General features: G+C 32.7%; 1 protein-coding gene across 1 annotated transcript; it reads right to left on the bottom strand.

Moving 5' to 3' along the window:
• Positions 1-9020: 9020 nt before the first annotated feature.
• On the bottom strand, positions 9021-15294 carry LOC144257182 (beta-casein-like). The gene is made up of 6 exons (XM_077803136.1): positions 15244-15294; positions 14454-14480; positions 13255-13275; positions 13117-13161; positions 11227-11778; positions 9021-9098 (listed from the first exon to the last, which is right to left on the bottom strand). Exons 1-6 carry the CDS (start codon positions 15292-15294, stop codon positions 9021-9023), a joined length of 774 nt encoding a protein of 257 aa, XP_077659262.1.
• Positions 15295-20139: the final 4845 nt, after the last annotated feature.

Raw genomic sequence — 20139 nt, 5'->3', positions numbered from 1 at the left:
TAAGATATAATAAAGTGACAAATTATTATATGAAGAGGGATACACAGCTTAGTAACCCTTATATAAATGGAATATATTAATTATTTCCATGATATTATGTAAATAGATTAAAGTGGCATTATATTAGAAGTGTAGCCATGAAAATTGAATTCTAAAAGTAATCAAGAATCTTGGGCTGGATTGTAGCTCAGTGGTAGAGCGCTTGCCTTGGATGGGTAAGGCACTGGGTTTGATCCCCAGCTCCACATAAATAAATAAATAAATAAATAAATAAATAAATAAATAAATAAATAAAATACACTGTGGGGGAAAAAGTAATCAAGAATCCTAGAAAAGCAAAAGTGTTTTCTAAGTGGGCATCATGGAAGCATAAAGCCCGAGATGCTGATGCACAGGACACGTTTTCATCAGATCTAAATCACTCTTACTTTACTTACAATGACAAACAATTCTGGATACATTTCTGGAGGACATACTACACGCTAAACTAAGATTTGTCAACCTTGGCTCTACTGGTATTTCAGGCAGGAGGTTTATTGCAAGGTTTGTCTAAAACATTGTCGGATACTTGTGAGCAACTCTGGCTTCTACCACCAGGGCTCCACTAGCACAAGCATTGCCATTAGAACCAAAAATGTGTTGAGGAAATGTCCCTGTTCCCTGGTGGCAGGGGATCTCCAGAGCTACTACACTAGATGATATAGAAGACCACACAATGATAAAAATATGTAGATGATTTTGTTCCTGCTAATAAATTATAAATATGGAATAACATAATGGTATGTTCTGTGATTTCAGCACACTATAATGATAATATCAAGCTTCCAAATCTACTTTGCAATAGCCCCTTCAATTTCCGAAAAAGAATTTTATTTGACCCCACCAGAACTCAGCTCCTTCCAATGATTTATCATTTTCTCACTGCCCTTATTATTAAGGGTCCCCTTTTTCTAATTTAGAATTTTATGGTAATCATTGTTATCACACCTTGTTTTATATACTCCACTTGCCAAGACTCCTATTAAATATTCAAAGCAATAATACTCCTTGCTCCATCTTCATGTTAAACATGAAGACATATATTTAACCCATTAGATACAGAGAATTTTCTTCTTATTGTACTGAGAAATTAGAGCAATCTGAAATTTTGAAAGTTTGCTTACTCTTCTCTCCCCCACCTACATCTTTTCTCTGTATTGTCTCTGCCACACATGAGGACGTATTTCTTCTCTCAGCAGAGACAAACACTATACTTGCACAGAAGAAATCAACCCCTCCACTCCCACCTTCACCAACTGGTGGACACTGCCTTGCATTGCATTGTCCTTTTTTCCTCTGTATAATCTATCATGAACCTACACATTGTAAAAAGATACTCCTCCTTTTCATCACTTTTCCTTGGTAATATTTCCCCATTTCTCTCTAAGTTTTTGAAGGTGTGGTAAAAATAATTCCTTCAAAGTTCCCCATACTTGATATCTCCAATATCTTTCATGCATTTTTTTCCTTCTAATTAGATTTTCACATCTACCAGACCACAAAATTCTTATCAAGGCCTAAACTGGCATAGGCTTCTCTAAATCTAAAAATAATTTTTTATATTTCTCTTACTTATCCTATCACCAACATTTGACACAATGACATTTTTTCACTCAGTCCTCCTTATTTTCCTATACCTCTGGCTGCTCTTTCTCAGACTCATTGGTAATTTCTCCTCATCTCTGAAATATGTGATGAAAAAGTAGTGTAGAAATATCAGTTTCTGGACTTCTTTTTTCTGCCTATATTAACTTCCCCATTGAGTTATCCAAGATCATGTTTTAAAATTATCATGAGTTCATAACTTCCAAATTTATATCCAAATCTATCCTCTACCCTGAATTCTATACTTCTGTATCCAATGGGTTAATTACATATCTTCTTACAGGACTTAGTAATTTCAAAGTTCACATATCCAACATGAGTTTCTTTCCACCCCACAAAACCTGGCCCTCTTATAATCCTTGCCTTTTAGTCATTTGAGCAAGAGCCCTGTGGTTCTATCCTATTCCTCTTTCTCACACCACTCATCTGATCCATTAGCAGATACCTTTGGCTCCATTTTCAAATGATATCCAAATCTGACACTTTCATCATCTTCACTACCACTCCATGGTTCAAGTTACCATTAACTATTGTTTGGATTATAGGAGTGGTCTCCTAACTTGTTTCACTGATTCTTCCTTTCAGGTTACCTTTAAATAACAATTCAGAGTGTTGCTCTTGAATGCAGTTTATAATCTCTAATGTTTCTCTTCTCCACATACAAGCCTCCAAGATTAAAATTCAAAGCCATTGAAATGACCTAAAGTACCTCAAGTGGCCACACCACCTTTCACTCCTCTGAACTCATGTTCTGTACTTTCTTTCTGTTCCTCTGAGAACTCTGGCCTTTTTGCTTGCCTTCCTTGAGTACAGACAGTAGGCAAGCTGCCACTTGGGAACTATCCATTTGCTGTTTCCTCACTGTGAAATTCTTTTCCTGGATTAAAAACATGATCCACTCCCCTTCTTCCCTCAGGTCTTTACTCACCTTTTCCATGAGGCTTTCCCTAGGCATGTTACACAACACTGCTGACATTTCCTCTCTTATTTCCTTTACATATTTTTCATTCTAATGGATAATTTAGCCTATAATACAGTTCAATACTATATTTTTTTGTCTTGTTTTATCATGTTTTTGACTACCTCTGTCCAGTTGTTTGTGTGTTCAATGTCTGTAATGCATATGAGAATGTAAATTTTTTGAGGGCTATGGACCAAGAGCCTAATATATTTGGCTAAGTTTCTATAAGTTCATATTGTTTATTTACTTTATTAAATAATTTAAGTAAATTTTTTATGATACTGGGAATTAAACCCAAGGTCTCATGCATGCTAGGCAAAAGATCTATCACTGAGCTATACTCTCAGCCCCAAATCACTATGTTTTGAATGAGTGAATGACTGTATGAATTATTTTATGTGATTGGCTAAAATAGTATCAATGTCAATACTCTGCTACTGAATGCACTGAGTGGACATGGTCTGTACCTTTTTATGTTCATATTTCAACTTATTCTTGGATAATATGTAGAATTCACTAGTCAGAAACTATAAAAAATGACATGATTTTTCAGAAGGTATATGAGGAAAGATGTGAAATCATTAAAATATAGGCTATTTACCAAAAAACAGTTGTGGATGAGGCATAAAGAAAACAAGGGGTGAGGCCAAATTATTTCCTAGGAATACCACTGAAAAAACCTTTTGAATGTTTTAACTGATACCTTGGGTTATACTCTGTGGATGATAGAAAGCTATCAAAATGTTTTTATCTTCTAAAATGATTTTTCACATATGTTTTTGAAAAATAACTAAGAATAATCTGGCTAATAAATTAGAAAAAGTCAAAGAAGAAGTAGAAAAACCAATCAGGAAACAAAGTACAATTAGACAGGATAGTGATAATAATATCAAGGAGGAAAAATTCAGTTGAATGCAGAATTCAAGCTGCAGAATACACAAATGTGTGTGTGTGTGTGTGTGTGTGTGTATTTTTTACTGTGCTTCTGATAATAAAGATTAAGAGATAATTTGACCTAGCTTTAGAGAGAGTTATGGGATGGTATTTATAGTGTAGAAAGGGGAAAATGGATAATTTGTCTATTCTAAAAAAGACCAGGGGAGATTAAATAAAGATACCAGAGAGAAGAAGAGTAACAAGCATTAAGGGTAGATCTACAGAAAGCCAATGACTGATGAGAGGGGAACCTCCTGATGGTTCCAGGAATGAGCAAGTATGATTAGCAAGCCCCAAGCTAATTCATAGGGATGCAAAGGGGAAGACAGATTTCTTGTCTTCAAGAGACAGAGATTTTTGAATAGGTCCCTTAAAAACAGATTTATGGACAGGATCAAAGGATATATACATATCAAAACAATAAAAAATTGCACTTTTAGTAAGAAAAAATCCATATAACTTTAAACTAATCAGTGACTACAAATAGCATATATAATGGTTAATCTTTAATGCTTCTGAGAATTGTAACACATGGCATACATTTTATAAATCCTTCTGTACAAAAAATGTATTTTTAAAAAACATATTAATGGTTTAAAGTTAACTTTTGTGGCCTATGCCTGTAATCCCAGAGACTTGAGAGGCTGAGGCAGGAGAATCATGTTCAAAGCTAGTCTCAAAACTTGGCTAGGCCTTAAGCAACTCAGTGAGACACTATCTTTAAATACATTAGAGGGCTGGGGAGGTGGCTCAGTGGTTAAGTTAAAAAAAAAAAATGACCCGAGTTGATTATATACTGCTTCTTGTACCTTAAGCTTGTACTATCTAGGAAGCCACCATCCATACTTCATCTTACCATGTTCATATACAGCTCTATGTTAACTCAATTAAGTCATTTGCCTGGCTATTCAAATTTGTGCTTTCTAATTTATTATGTAACAATATTATTATATAATTTGTTTTTAAATGTTGTGAATGGTACATATAAATAGAACTGGTAGCCAGAGAAAAAGAGAAAGAAAGAGAGAGAGAGAGAGAGAGTCACCATCTTACAGATACAAAAACTAAACACAAAGATTATTTTCTCAATGTACAGTGCTAATGCATAGTAGAACTGGGTTCTATTATGTCATTGTTATTCAGGAATACAAAGTTTTGTATTCAATATGTTGCCAAACTCTTAGGCTCTTCATTCATTATTTCTATTTTTAAATGAAGAAATAATAATTGTACCTATCTATATGGTATAATGTGGTATTTCAATATATTCTACTTTAAGATCAAATTAGAATACTAGCATATCCATCACTGCCAACATTTATTATTTCCTCTATGGTGAGAACATTCAAAAACCTCTCTTCTAGTTATACTGAAGTTGCATTATGACTAACTATAACCACCCTATTATGCAGTAGAACACCAGAATTTATTCCTACTGTCTCACTGCAATTTTGTACTCATTGACCAACCTCAGTTGACACATGGTCAGTGTGCCAATGATCGTTTTCATATTATCTTTGAAAAAAATAAACAAAAATAAAATAGCTCACCATGTTTTAAATTTTTAATTAAGTGGGGGAAAAACAGGTCTATATATGGAGCTGGGATTTTTTTTTTCAAGTTCACATCTAATACTATTTTGAGGTAATTTTAAATATAAGGATTATCACTAATCTCTTGTTGAATTTCTCTGGAAATAAGGTACAATAATTTTTTCGTTCACTTTAAAACAATAACTAAGCTGACAACTGTCATTTCACTTAAAATTATTTGTAAAAAAAATATATATCTTCATGGAATAATTCCAATCTTTTGCAAATAGGTTGGTTTTCATTGTAAGGCAGGTTTCTACAAGACCTCCATCATGTCCACAACATCAGCCTTGCACATTTCCCAGCATACAGTAGCAACCCAATACTATCTTTTTTTTAATGATATATAGAGAGAATTTTTTTAATATTTATTTTTCATTTTTCAGTGTACACACCATCTTTATTTTATTTTTATGTGGTGCTGAGGATCCGAACCCAGCATCACGCACATGCCAGGCGAGCATGTTACAGCTTGAGCCACATCCCCAGCCCCCAATACTATCCTTTTTAACTGATACATGCAAATTAAACATTTTTATGGAGTATCCATGTGATGTTTCCATGCAGACATACATTGTGTAATATTCAAATGGAGTAAACTTATCTATGTCCTTGAACAATTATCATCTTTTTAAGGTGAAAAGATTCAAATTTCTTTCTTCTAGTTTAATAAAGAAACACATATAATGTATTATTATTACTTATAGTTACTCTACTGTACAACACTAGAGCTTAATTTTCTTATCTATCTTAGCATAATATGTAAAAATTATTTAGCAAAGCAAAACCTAGACCAGACATTTAAGTACTTTTATTTCCACATCTTCTAGTTTGCCCTAGGCATGGGGCATAAACACATTGAATTCTGTTTTCGGAAAAAAAAATTGTCCCTCTGAATAAATAATAATTTTCAACAAGATAGATTTTGAACAATGAAATAGTATGATCCACTTTGATTGAGATTAATTTGATTTTACTCAATTCCTTTTTTCCAAGCTGCATATGGAAAAGTATGTAGTTTACAGTATGTGTTGATTTCCATGAGAACTTATATCCTTCCACCTCATGTTTCTCACATTTAAAGTGAAATGTCTCCAGGAATTTAGTACTACATATCTCTCACAGGATATTGATATTCATAATTGGGAATTTGATCTGTTCTTTGAGTCTTAGGGGCTCATGTTACTCATCAGAAGCCATGTGTTAAATAATATTAGACAAAAAGAAAATGTTTTTACTATTCCTAGGAAAATTGGTATAAAAATTCCTTTGCTTATTACTGGTTGGATAATTCATTATTAGGAACAGAATATTAGATGGGTGTCCCATATTATCTGGAGGCCTCCAGATCACCCATGTGATTTGGATCCCCTGTGTTTTCCCCAGTCCATGGAAAACACCTAGAGGGAGGTTGGTCTCTTGGGTAGTAGAAGAGTGGTCAGAAGGGTAGATAAGATATCTTGGCTATTTAGGAAGACATGATATGCACAACTGCTAGTGGCAGCTGTCTGGCTATTTCAAAAATCCCTGGAAGACCAACATGTGTAGTACCTTTCAGCAAGGGGGAAAGAGGATCCATGCTGGCTGAGCTCTCTCTCCAGGGAAATGCAACAGGGTGGTATCCTGCTCACTCCCCAGATGGGTGAAGGAACTGTAAGGACCACAGGCCTCTCCAGCAGTGAATGCTTTACCTCAGGTGCCTCTGGGTTAAATGGGGACTGCCAGGGACTTTCTGATTACTCTTTCCCTGATGAATGGGGTCTTTTTGGTTCAGGGTAGTCCTGGAGACAAAAGGGTCAGAGCCACCTGTGTCTACCCCTTTATGTGGCCACCTTGTATCTCTATGATGTGAATCAATGCTACCAGATTCCCATTGCACTAGGTACTCTGTTTCATAGCTTCATTAAAATTGGTGTTATTTTCTCTTTTCTGGCTTTGTTTTGAGTAAAGCACACCAGGCATATCTACTCAGGCACATTTCTTATTTACCATATCATTTGATGTATCATTTCAATGTGATATCCCCCAAATTCTGCTTCCAACCACAGAAAATGGAGGATAAAAATGACACCAAATAAAAAGATACAAAAGAAGGAATGCAGGTAGGATCGGAATAAAAATATTACTGAAGATCATTGCAGTTTTAAGAGACCATTAGTACATTATAAGTCAAGAATGAGATGGCAGGACTCCATGAAAATTGAAAGTAAAAATTTTCTCTTCTCATTGGGTGTGATGGCACACTTCTTTTTCTTTTGTGTATATGTAGGAAAAGAATAGGCATGTTATATCTACTATATTAACTATTCTCATTTAAATTAAAAAAATCTGCATCCAATTCCATATATCAACCTATAGCCTTACACTCATGCTGAGGAACCACAGAGATGTCCTAATATACCAAATTTATGAAACATTTATCTCTAGTCAGGTAATAGTCAAATGAATAAAACAATTTACTTATTTTGGACATAAAATTGAATCCATTTGGAACTACTATTTTAAGTATTCAATCTCACTCTTCTATGAAGGAATCTATGGCTCATTGGATCTCAAACTCTCTCCCTCCTGTTTTAAGATTCAAGGTGACCCTCCTGTTTGTTCAAAGACATTTTTGCTCTGTACTTTGTTTTTCATTTCCTCCATCACTTTTAAAGAATTGTTTTTATGAATATCTTCTTGGAACGGGGGATATAGTTCAGGGAAACAGTTCTTGTTTAGCATGCTCAAAGCCCCAGAAAAAGAATATATTCTTCCCAATGAATATTATGATGGTATAAATAATTATAATGCCTAATATTTATATATAAGCAATTCCTATTTGCATCATCCCTTATACACATTCTCATTTAATCCTGCTCCAACTACTATGATAACGCTTTCCAGATGAGAAAACTGTAGTTTGATGACATTGAGAAATTTCAAAGCTCACTGAAGTCTTTATTTGTGGGCAATTAACTTTTCCTTCTTGAAATTTTGTCTCCTTGACTTCCACAATATACAAATTGCCTGGAAATGTTCTTCTCATCTACTATTCTTTTCCTTCTCTGAGATTTTTATGAACTTCTCTATTTTTTCTCACATATTACATTAAAAATACAGGGCATCTGCTTAGGCTACTGCTCTTTTGACTTGACACATCTTTTTTGTACTATATCTTCTATTGTCGAAGTTTGAATAAACTCAATAAGCTAAATTCCAAATCTAGACTTGTATTGTGCACACTCCTCTCTGCAGTTGAAACTCACACAATAAATTTCTGTTTCTGTACTTGCCTTAACTTTGTTTCAGGGGCTTATAGAATAAGCCTATGAAGGTCAGAAACATAGCCTGTCACTGTATATGCTCTGTGCCAAAGAAAATCTATGGTATCTAGTAGACAGTCATATATTTTTCGATATTGTCAGCTGCAAGACTTTTCAGTCATTCAAATAGATACATGATATCCTGTTAAAAAATAAACAAGATGGGTATTTGTCACAAATACAGAAGAAAGAGTAGGGGAGGAAAGTCCAGCACAAATATCAGTGGACTTCCTAATGTGATAACACTGGAAATATCTAATGTAATATTTCCCTTGTAAATGAACACCATGGAATTTTCAAAGACGGAAGTGTTGGTTATAGATAATAAGGTATCTGTTTTACTTAATTATAAAATGCCAAACACATTGTAATCCATCAGTCTTCTAAAATAATCTGCTGTTCCTGAGAATGGGACTATACTTAACACAAGAGGTTACTTTTGTTTTAATAGGACACTATTCTCATTTCTCACTGTCATAAGCAATCCCTGTCCTTCCAAAATTTGAATGAGAAAATGAAGGAATCAATGCCTACATTTCAACTTAGATATACTTGATGTAAGTTTTCAGGATTTTATTGAGACTACTTGTTCTCTGGGAGGATCTTACTACTTGGAAGTGCCATGGGACCATTAGTGTGCTTGTTCATTATTCCATGGATCTATAATAACAACGGTTAAAATGAATGAATGAAGAAATGAATGAAAGTTAAGGATGGAGGGAAGGAAAAAAGGAAGGAAAGGAATCAATGGGGACTTTAAATATGACTACAGTAAGGTTTATTCTTTAAAATCAGACATATTTATATAGTCACTGAACTGTTTATCTTTTGTTACATTGAAAATTACTAGACATTTAATTGGCATTCATATGAGAAGGAACCATAGATCTAGGATGATTAGGTCACATAAACAAAAAAGCAGGAATAACTTTAATTCAATGTGTTTCAAATTAATTTATTTAAGGAAACAATTTATTGTATGTTATCTTGAAGAAATATTGGTAAATCCAATCCCAGAAACTATTCTTATATACATTTTTTGTCATGTTTAGAGTATTTTCAATTTAACATTGAACTTACAATTTGGAAATTGCAAAGAGTTCATGAGTCTAATTCAAACTAAACCAATGACATAAAATGCATAAAATAAAAAGAATACAGTTTCATTTTTTCCAGGTAGTTGCATTCCAAAATATGTAATATTTGGTAACGTGATTCAAAGAAAAGATGTCTTGTTTCCAGTCTCAGTCAATTCTGTGGAATAGAGAACAAATATAGAATTAATTCTGTTATATGATAAAGCTTTTTACTTTTCCCCATTTGTATTGGTGTGACTAATTTTTAAAAAAAGAAATTGTGCATTTCATGAAACTTTCCATGGAGGCACACAAAGTACGGATCACATCAAATATCAGCTCACTAGGAAAGTTTTAATAAGATGTCTAACCTATCATGATCACAAAAGGCTTTGTATCTAAGAATCTCAAACAGAATTTTATCTCCCCTTTTGAACACCCATACCTAGACCAATAATTTTATTTTGACTTGTGAATTAAAAGAAACAGAGAGTTTTAAGCAAACTAAATACAAAGTTTATGAAACTTAACCTGGAATAACAATGGAATTTTTCCTTTAATAAAAGCTCAAATGAATTTACATAAAAGTGAAAGAAAATCTATTTTATGGTTTTCTTAAAAATGATGGAAATCAAATCTCAGGATATAGACCCTTGAAAACAAGTCAGTCAAATCTATCAATAACACATAAGAAAATTAAAATTCTCTTGAAATTTTTGATGTTTCAGGTCAGTGGATAATAGTAAACAGTTGACAACAAAATGATAATTAGAAAGTAAGTTAACATGTTGATGGAATTTTCCACTATCTGTAGGAGAATGAAATAGAAAAAATAATCAAGTATAAAAGGAATTGGTCTAACCTCCAAACTTCTCAAACATACCAAAAAATGAGGAGCCGCTAACTTTGAAATCTTCTTAGACCTTGAAAGTAAACAAATAATAAATAAATAAATATATCACTTATCTTTCAACAAAAACAATTGCCTTAATAAACAATTAAATAAGCATCTCAAACTTTTCCCCTCATCTACAGATGGCAAAAATAAGGCATGATCTATAGCATGTTGGAATGCATGTCCATGAGGAAAACATTGAAAACTCTTGAAAATAATTAGCTTTCTTTTGACAAGCTCAATCAAATTATCAATTTTAATTTTGATTTTTGTAAGTCTTAATGCTCTTTAAATCAGAATTCTTATTTGCATGTGGTAAAACATGCCTGCACTTCCAGTGACCTGGGAGGCTGATGTAGAGGAAGAGCAAGTTTGAGACCAGCCTCAGTAAGTTAGCAAGAACTTGTCTCAAAAGAAAAATAAATAAATGGAAAGTCTATGGATGCATATCAGTGCTATAGTGCCTCTGAGGTTCAGTCCCTAGAACTGCCAAAAAAAAAAAAAAAAAAAAAAGAAATCGAAATTCTTAAGAGAACAATTGATTCAGAATCCCTGCAATCATTTCTTTCCAACACAGTTTACTCTACTTAGACAATCAGAACAACTTAATCAGAATCTAAGGGGGTATGCCTAGGCATTGGAATTGTGGGAGGGTGGCTCTAGGTGATTCTATTGTAGAATCACTGATCTAAATTATAACTTCATATCTTTGTTCTTTCATTCTCTAGAAGTGCATATTCTAGAACTTTCCTCAACTTATTCTACCATCATATATACATCAGGAGAGAAATGGCAAAGTAAGTAAGTATGGACTTACAGTAACAAGGTTGGAAACTGGGACAAGTGGGTTAGTCACAGGGTAGAGTGGGCGAGTAGGCTGGAACAGAAGATCTTGGTATTCCAGAAAGGCTTGGACAGGCATGTCTCTCTGGGGAAAGGGCACTACTTGCTGGGGAAGAGGTACGATTTTGGATTGAGGGATAGGCGCCTGGGGCTGAGGAAGAACTATGGGAATCTGAGGAAAAACCTGGGGGACCTGGGGGACCTGGGGGATCTGGGGGACCTGTTGCACCACAGGCTGGAGCTGAGGCAGAAGGAGGTGCTGGTTTTGGAGGTTAGTGAGATGTGGGATTTGAGGGACAAATGGGGTTAGCTCTGTTGGTGATTTCAGGAAGGGCATGAGCTTAAGCTTAGAAAGAATGGTCTCTTTAGTTTTGGGGACTTCCGCTATCTCAGGCTGAAGGAGAGACAGCACCATAGCCAGCTGAGAGAGAGTCAGGACGTTCTGGGGAAGGAGGGTGTAAGGCATGAGCTGAGCATAAGGAAGTTGTGGCTGGGCAATGGGGTGGATTTTTTCTTGGCATTCATCCTGAAAAAAGAAGAAGAATCTTTCAGTCCATGATTTAACCATAACTGTCATTTACAATCAATTAATCTATGGGAAAACTACAATTGAGTGAAGACAATAAAAGAAAGATTTTCACTTATGTCACTTAAGAAATCATTTTGGCTGATGTGAAGAAAAATGAGTAAAATGTTCCTTAAGAAATTTCTTCTTAAACTCCTCAATTTTTTGGTAGATCTGTGGTCCAAACTGAAATCAATGTTTAGGAATTTTCTTGGATTTTTTTGACCTTTTCCTTAGTTATCAGGTAGTTGTAATTTATATGCTTTGGTCTTTATAGAGCACTGACTTTTCAACCTAAATATGCTAGCAACACAACAAATTATTTTCATATAATGAAGAGACATCAATTTTAAAACACTTAGAGGGACAACTTCTGTATTTATTTTCACTTTCTTTTTATGAAAAGTCAGTCCTTATTTATGGCTAGATTCAGGGACTCACTTAACATTGGCCAAATTCTAGCATTACTTCTTTTGGTAAAAGGTAGTTTACTTGAGTCTTTAAAGTGCATTGATTTTTAAATTTTAATTGATTTTAGAAAATATTTTATGTGATAACCAAACCTTCTAATAATAAAACAGGAAGTGAAAATATTGCAGTTAGGTAAATGTATGAATTGTAGAATTTTGTTATTCCAAATATTCTTGATTTTTAAGCAAGCTCTGCTACTTAATTAACTGGATGATGTAGTCACATAGTGTGCACTCAATTCTTCTGGACCTCACTTCTCTCATTTGTAATGGAAATACCCTTAAGAATGTCATCATGCAGCCAATAAATATTTTAGTACAATTGACAAAATCTTAATGTCATATCATTGAATATTCATGGCTAATCAGCTCGTCAATACATCAGGGTAGATATTCTTAAGAATATTCTCCATCTACGCATGAAGAAAATGAAATACAAAGAAACTTGTGGCCAAGGTTATGTCTGAGAAACAGACTTACACCTTGTCACCTTTATTCTCTTTCATCATCATAACATCTTCAGAATAAGAAAGGAACATAGTTCCCAGTTTGGAGGTGTTTGTACTAATTTGAATTTATTAAAACAGATATACCATTAGTAATATAATTAGATAGTTAATCTCTATTCTAGAAATTGATTATGCATTTAAAAAGCACATTGATGACTTGGAAAATATATTTAACTTTGCCATTTTTTAATTTCTTATATTGATTGATAGGTACATGGCATTTACTTTGCAATTCTTTAAATTGAACATATACATTATGAATATTTTCATGGATTATGTTTTATAATAATATTGGAAACATAGTCATCATGAAAATTTACCTGTCTTTGCAGCTGTTCCTCATGCTTAACCTTCTCAAGCTTCTCCTAAAATACAAATCATGCATTTAAAATGCTATTAGCTATGAAATTCTAACAGGAAATCATGAAAATAAGTATAATTATATATGTAGATTTTACCTTGATATGTGTAATAGATTCCTTTAGAAAAATAAAAAAAATTAAAATCAGATTTAGTTTTGATTAATAATTCTTAGTTTTCAATATATATCAGAAATTAAAGGCTTCAATAGGTTAATAGAGACACTTTCACTTGCTAATGTCCTTAAGTTAGGATAATGACTGCAACTTTTATATTTAGACCATTCTATAAAGCCTCTCATATTAAAAAAAAAAAAGCCTGTCATATAAAAAAGTCAGATGAATGTAGTCAAGAGAGAAAAAAATTGATGAACACTGTATAAAATAAGCTTCTAATGGAAGCTAATTTCTCTGTACAATCATGGTCCTTTTACTGATCACAAATGATGTCTAAAACACCATCTGATTCTAAGAGGGATAAAACTAATTGAAAACACAGCATAACAACACTTGGTGCATTATACTAGTCATTATTAGTTCACTTGTTAATGTGTTCAATTTCAAATAAACTATAAGAAATCAATACACCCCCTAAAATTCTCAAGACTTTGTGAAGAAACAATATATATTGTCACACCACTTACTAAACAGATGACAACATTTTCAAGAGTGGTGCAAGGACAAATGTCCACCTGACTCTCTTGAGTAGATTAAGCTCTCACCAAATCCCACTGGCTTTTATTTACCAAAGTGACAACTCTAAGAAAAAAATGTGTCCTAAACATGTTTGCTTACCCACTACACTGCAAGCTCTTGGTTTCATTGACATCCTAATCTTTAGTTTGTATCATAGCTCCTAATCAGTGTCTGATGCACAGAAATCACTCAATAAATGTTAAAAGTGAATGAGGTCAGAGTACAGAAAGCTCAAGACAGAAAACAGAGCTGTATGATCCATAGAAAATGGGATGGGGAGGCAGTGACACAATTTCAAGTAGGAAGCCCACTTAGAAAATTCTAGAGTACTAAATTCTCCAGGCATTTATTCTGTCTTTTAACATACATCAGAATTTGCATGTCATATGTGACTACATTAGCATAATTACTGTGATATAACACAATACAAGGCACAGGATTTTATAGTTCTACAATTGGAAATTGCCTCTAAAAATCATTCTTACCTCACTGCTTGAAGTCTGTAAAGAAAAAGAAAAAGAAAAAATCAGCATTAAATCTACTAGATCATCAGAAAATGTTATTATTTTATGGAAGGAAAAAATGTTTTAAAAAATACTTACCTCAGTGGACACAACAAGTTCTTCGTTCTATAAAGAAAAGTAATAAGTTCATTTTAGTGTCTGTAGCTAATTCATTATTACACATTTACACTTTTTATGCACTTTATATAGCACTCTTTTAAAAAGTTGGAAAAAGCTTTTTAAAAAGTTGCATGTCTTTATACAGACATTAAAAGTGAAATTTTCATTGTGTTTCATATTTAGTAAATGTAAATTGGTATATTTCTCTGTCGCCTGAATTAAGAATAGATTTGGGATGGATAACAGAAATGTAATTATTTTAATTTCTATTAAATATTTTTGTTATGATTATGAGTATACTTATAATTATGATTATGATTATTGCCTATATTCTGTCCCCTGGTTGTCTTTGTATAAATACAAATAGAATTTGGCCTACTTCTCTACAGCAAGAGACACATATGTTTGAACAGTTATTAATAAGATACATTTATATAATTTATGCATGCATAAAATTGTGTAATACTACATAGTTATTTGTTGTTTTTCTTTCTTTCTTTCTTTCTTTTTGTCTTGTTTTGTTACTAAGTATTTGTTTGCTTTTCCTTTAGCTACAGGGGGACATTGGAGTAGAAAGCATTTGTCCCAGGTTTGAGACCCCACAGGAAAATTGAAAAAGTAGATAAGAGTGAATGATTTTCATAGACACCAAAACAAAAAAGCTGAAAATTCCATTATTTGTATGCTAACAGTATTGGTAATAATATTTTCTACATTAGGAAGATCAACCTCTATATCTTAATTTTTTTGGAAATTTCTCTGTACATACCTCCCTTGCAAGAGCAAGAGCCACAAGGCAGGCAAGGACAAGGACCTTCATGGCTACCACGTCCTGTGAATGGGGAAATGAGAGATGGCGATAAACTATTCAGTCAGACATATTTTGCTATTTAGGTAGAGTTACTTTTCCTTTAAAAAATAATATAATACCATGCTTTCATTTTAATGAAAAATACTATTAGAAGTTCTATCATGTAACTAGTAAAAAATCTACTCTGGCTTTCTACTCCTAAATATTAAATTCAATCTATTCAGATTTTCAGCTCATGGATCTCCAGTCTTTTATATTTAAGTTCACTCAGAGTGTTATATTTTTGGTTTTTAAATGTAAAAAAATATATAAAAAGTTACAGAAAGATTTATTTGTTCATTTTCTATGAAATATTTACTTAGCACTTTGATTGCCAGACACTGTCTAGTTACTGGGTATAGAGCAAATCGCAACCCTGATAGAGTCTCAATTCTACTGCAAAGTACTCAGTTCTACTGCTGAATAATTTTTATTTTTATTTTTCTTCTACTGAATAGATGCCATTAACATTTAGTTTAATCACACCTTCTCGGGTCCAATAAGACTGTTGTTTTCATTGTAGCAGTTTTTGTTTGTTTGTTTGTTTTGTTACACTCTCCAGGTTGATGCTTTTTTGGACAAATATATTTGTTTCTTCTTCATTCATACTCAATATGCAGTCTTGATCCTTACATATCTAATATATCTTCTCCAGTGTGTCCCAGGACATTGGAGATAATGCATTATTTTACATCTTTTCTGTATAAAATGTGCTCATTGATATATTGATGATTGATCCAAAGGTCAAATTCTATTGCCCACTCCCAATGCCAATGCTACCTCTTCTTATGAAATAAATCTTAACATTATCTATTAAATATACTAAATGGCCTTTGTGCTTGATTTTCTTGTATTTCATATAACGAATTCCAAAAAATAATTTTTATGTCATGATATCATTTGACAGTTTTTTATTTTCAGATTTTCAAACTAAATGTTTTAACTAAAAACAGTTCATGAAAAAAATGTTTCTAATTTTCTGAAAAACATTCTCTCCAATATTTGAAAACTGAAAATAATTCTGCTAGTGAAAAATATATTTTTAGATTTTTCTAATGGATGTTATATAATTCTCAATTAATTTTACCTTGCCTAAAGTCTCAAAAAATTTCAAAATAATTTTAATTGTCAGAGTTCAAAAAAGTATGTAATACCATTATAGATTACGATATGAAGAGTGTATCCCATTGCATTTATATATTTTATTCTCAACATTTTGTATGCCAGGTTTTTAAGTCAGAATTCTATTATTGACTGAAATTATATAAGCTAATTTTCTTTCATTCACTTTCTTACAAAGTAGGACATTTTCTTTTTAGCTTACTAATTTTAATGTTACTATTTTAATATTGTTTCGAAATATGGTAGGCTAGATGATAAACTGCGAAGTGGAAGGTACTGGACAAGTTTGATGACTATGCTCTTCTTCTATAATGATGTTTATAAATATTTAAAGTATTACATGTTCCCAAACTACTGCCTTCATTTCTTGACTCAATATGCTAACTCTATAAACTATTAGACAAGAGCTTTCCCAATAAATATTCATTGCCTCATAATATATTTAAATATATTTGTTTTTACAGCTGTGATATGTTGAATCAAATTGGAAGAATTAATTAGGAAACCAGTCATTAATCAGCTATTAATAATATTAACTATCCTTATACTAAAGATATATGTTATCTTTAGTGTATATACATGTGTGTATATATACATGTAAACATAAAATATGTATCCACTTAGTGTGAATTACATTTTCTTGGACTCATGAAATCTACAGATCCATTATAGTCTTTCTAAGCATTTCATTATTTGTAAAATAAATGTTAAAAATAGCTTCAGCACTACCTTAAATACCTTTATTTCCAAAACTGTACTTTAATCAATTACTTTCTTTCCAAAGAACAACCTAGTGTGCAATAAATAATAAGGAGGGTATACTCAAACTGAATTTCTTACCTTTTTCCAAAGTGGGGGATAGGAGGTGAAGGTGAAGCTGGGTAGATGATGGTCTATCTGCTTTTGTAGCTCTATATATACTGAATTTGATGACATGCTAATTTTGTGGTTTGAAATGAATTCAACATTGAGCTTCAATTCTAAGAAGTTTGCATGATTAGAAAGTGATTTCTGTTCAGTGTCTGTCCCCAGAATTTCTGGGGAGCATTGTAACAAAGGAATAATTCACAAGCTGATAAAGGAAACTTGTCCAGGAAATGCAATTGCTCACTAACAATGAGTGGAGCACAGTGATACTCTGCCATAGACCCCAAGTTACTGTGGGCATCATTAGATGTCTTAGGGTCTAATAGGGACTTAAGATCTCAGTCATGGGGCAGTTTTACATGAACAACATAGATACACAGGGCTTCACAAAGACCACAATTTCATGTTAACTTGAGCAGTTAGTGCTTTGTACTGCTGTGAAGTAACTAACAAGTCTATGGTGAGAGCTTAGTCAGGTGGGGAAAACTGTTTAGCACCCAGGGACACTTGACTTAGGAAAAAATATATAATCCAATTCAAGGCAATACTTTTTAAAAGAAAAATATATACCTTCCTCTGTAGTAAACAAATCAGAGAAGAAATATGGATGGATGGTATACACAAAATCCTCAGTAAAACTGTCATAGAAATTTTGCAAAATTTCATGAAAACTCATCTGAAAAACATTGATTATATTTTCTATTTTGGGTTTAATAATTAAAATAATAATCATGGCTTGCTTTCCTCAGTCTTAACCCTATTCTGTGTCCTAAGTATTTTGTAGGTCAATATTTGTATCTTTCCCAAAACAGCATAAGTTAGCTCTTTTTTACTTAACAGCAAAAGTTTAAGTAACATTCTCAAAACCATATTTTTTGTTAATAAACAAGATACCATTAACATGCTGATGTGTCTAAGTCCCATAAATCATGTTTTACTTTCTGATATTTTGTTATTAAAGTTAGCTGTCAATGTAGAATTTTGGCTTCAATGTGCAAAACTTAATTATGGCTAGTAGAGAAATGGGACATCTGTGTTACATGTAAGCAGGGGAGTTTGTCATTAAAGAGCTGCTACTTTAGTTATAACTTAAATTACAAGTCTCATTTTGAGATGTGATTGAATGGCAATTCAGTATTTTGATTAAAGGAAATAGATACACTTGAAGCAATGTAAAAACTGTAAGGTTACATAGGAGATGTAAAGTACAACTTAATATTGCAGATAATTGATGCAGTTATAAATTGAATACCTGTGAATTTCAAGTATGTAGGGTGACAAAATTCACCAGATACAGAAAAATATTAGACATTCGAAATAAAAAAAGGATTATGTAATGTTTTGTATTTTATGGCTTTGTGTCCATCATCAAAGGTGATAGTTGTATGATGTTATTATAGTAGTTGAGTATGGGCATTTGGATGCCCTCAATTAGGGAGATGGTGCTGGACATCTTGCACAACAGAAAGGCAAACAGAAAATAGAAGGAATTTGAAAAAGTAGGAAAATTAATGAATTAACTATGACAGTTATGTGAGGATGATTAAAAAGTTAACCATGTCATAAAACAAGATATGAAAATGTAAAATTGTAATGGGGATACTAAATTAATCTTGTATGTGATCAGTTTTTAGTTATCCAAGCTGAGGTATTGTAAATTAAATTTTATAGTCAAGGGAGAAGTCAAAAGTATAATTGAGGAAATTATTTTACCTCAAGGGAGTAAAAAAATCTCCCTAGGGAAAAAAATTAAGAAAAGAAATCATCTAAGAATAAAATTCAAGTATGCACAGAAGAAAATAGAGTATCAACAAGAGAGTACAAAGTCAGTCTCTTACTTTCTTCTCCTTTATGCTTTGCATTGCTAGAAGTAGCAAGTGGCGTCAAAAGTGGCAATGATTCAAAATGTGCAGCAGGTTATATGTACAATCTAAAAAAGGCTGAATATATAAAAAATGGAGTAGAATGAGGGTTATCAAGGTTTAGTTGGGGGAAGGATGTGGAGATACAAAGTCAAAATTTTATGAATGAGTAGGTCTAGAGATCTAATGTACAGCATGAAGACTACAGTCAATTATATATTACTGTATCATGGAAAGTTTCTGAGAATAGAATTTAGGTCCCCTTACCTCAAGGGGAAAAATGATGACTGTGTAAGATAATTTTCATGTTAATTGGTTTGACTATAGCTATCATTTCACCATGTATGCCTGTGTGTATCAATGTGTGTTTCACTGCATATGTGTGTGTTGTATGCCTTAAATATGTACAATTAAAATACTACTATTTTTATATTTTGGGTGAATATAAAAATAAAATAAATTGAAAGATTCAAAAGCACCAGTTATGACCTATATGAAACTAGATACCAGTTTTGTTTTTACCCAAGTAGATGTATGACAAGATGATTTAGTAACATACCTGAATACTAAAAAATAATTTGAATAACCAGAGATTGTTACTTTTTTTAAGCAAAGAGTAGGCCTATTGAGAATGAACGGTTACAAGAGGTACAAGATTGAAGCTATTTATTACATAGAAATTTTGAATTTATAAATAAAAGAATTTCTTGACAATGAATAGATCCCAGAGATACCAAGTGTGAAAATTGTTGAAAATAGGTGAGCATGAAAGTTGTCTGTGCTTTGTCAGGCATTTCCTAGCTGCCCAGGATACAGCAATTAAGGAAAGTCAAGGAGGTCAAACAAAACTTTGATGGGAAAACAGATAGGAGAACCTACATGTTGGGAAAAGTAATATATATTTTAATAAATCTATGACAAGGTAAATGGGCAGAAGGGAAATAGCTAGCTCATGTTAGGTGAT

This window comes from Urocitellus parryii, chromosome 10, assembly GCF_045843805.1.
Source record: "Urocitellus parryii isolate mUroPar1 chromosome 10, mUroPar1.hap1, whole genome shotgun sequence".
In the NCBI taxonomy this organism is placed as follows: domain Eukaryota; kingdom Metazoa; phylum Chordata; class Mammalia; order Rodentia; family Sciuridae; genus Urocitellus; species Urocitellus parryii.
The sequence above is the reverse complement of the archived record's forward strand: the minus strand, read 5'-3'. Positions and strand labels throughout refer to the sequence as shown.

Bases quoted from the DNA above. Each gene is read 5' to 3' on its own strand.
- LOC144257182 (XM_077803136.1), bottom strand. From the start codon at position 15,294: ATGAAGGTCCTTGTCCTTGCCTGCCTTGTGGCTCTTGCTCTTGCAAGG. The intron at 14,481-15,243 runs GTATGTACAGAG...TTTTCTTTATAG, and splicing joins CTCTTGCTCTTGCAAGGGAG to AACGAAGAACTTGTTGTGTC. The intron at 13,162-13,254 runs GTAAAATCTACA...TTTGTATTTTAG, and splicing joins AATCTATTACACATATCAAG to GAGAAGCTTGAGAAGGTTAA.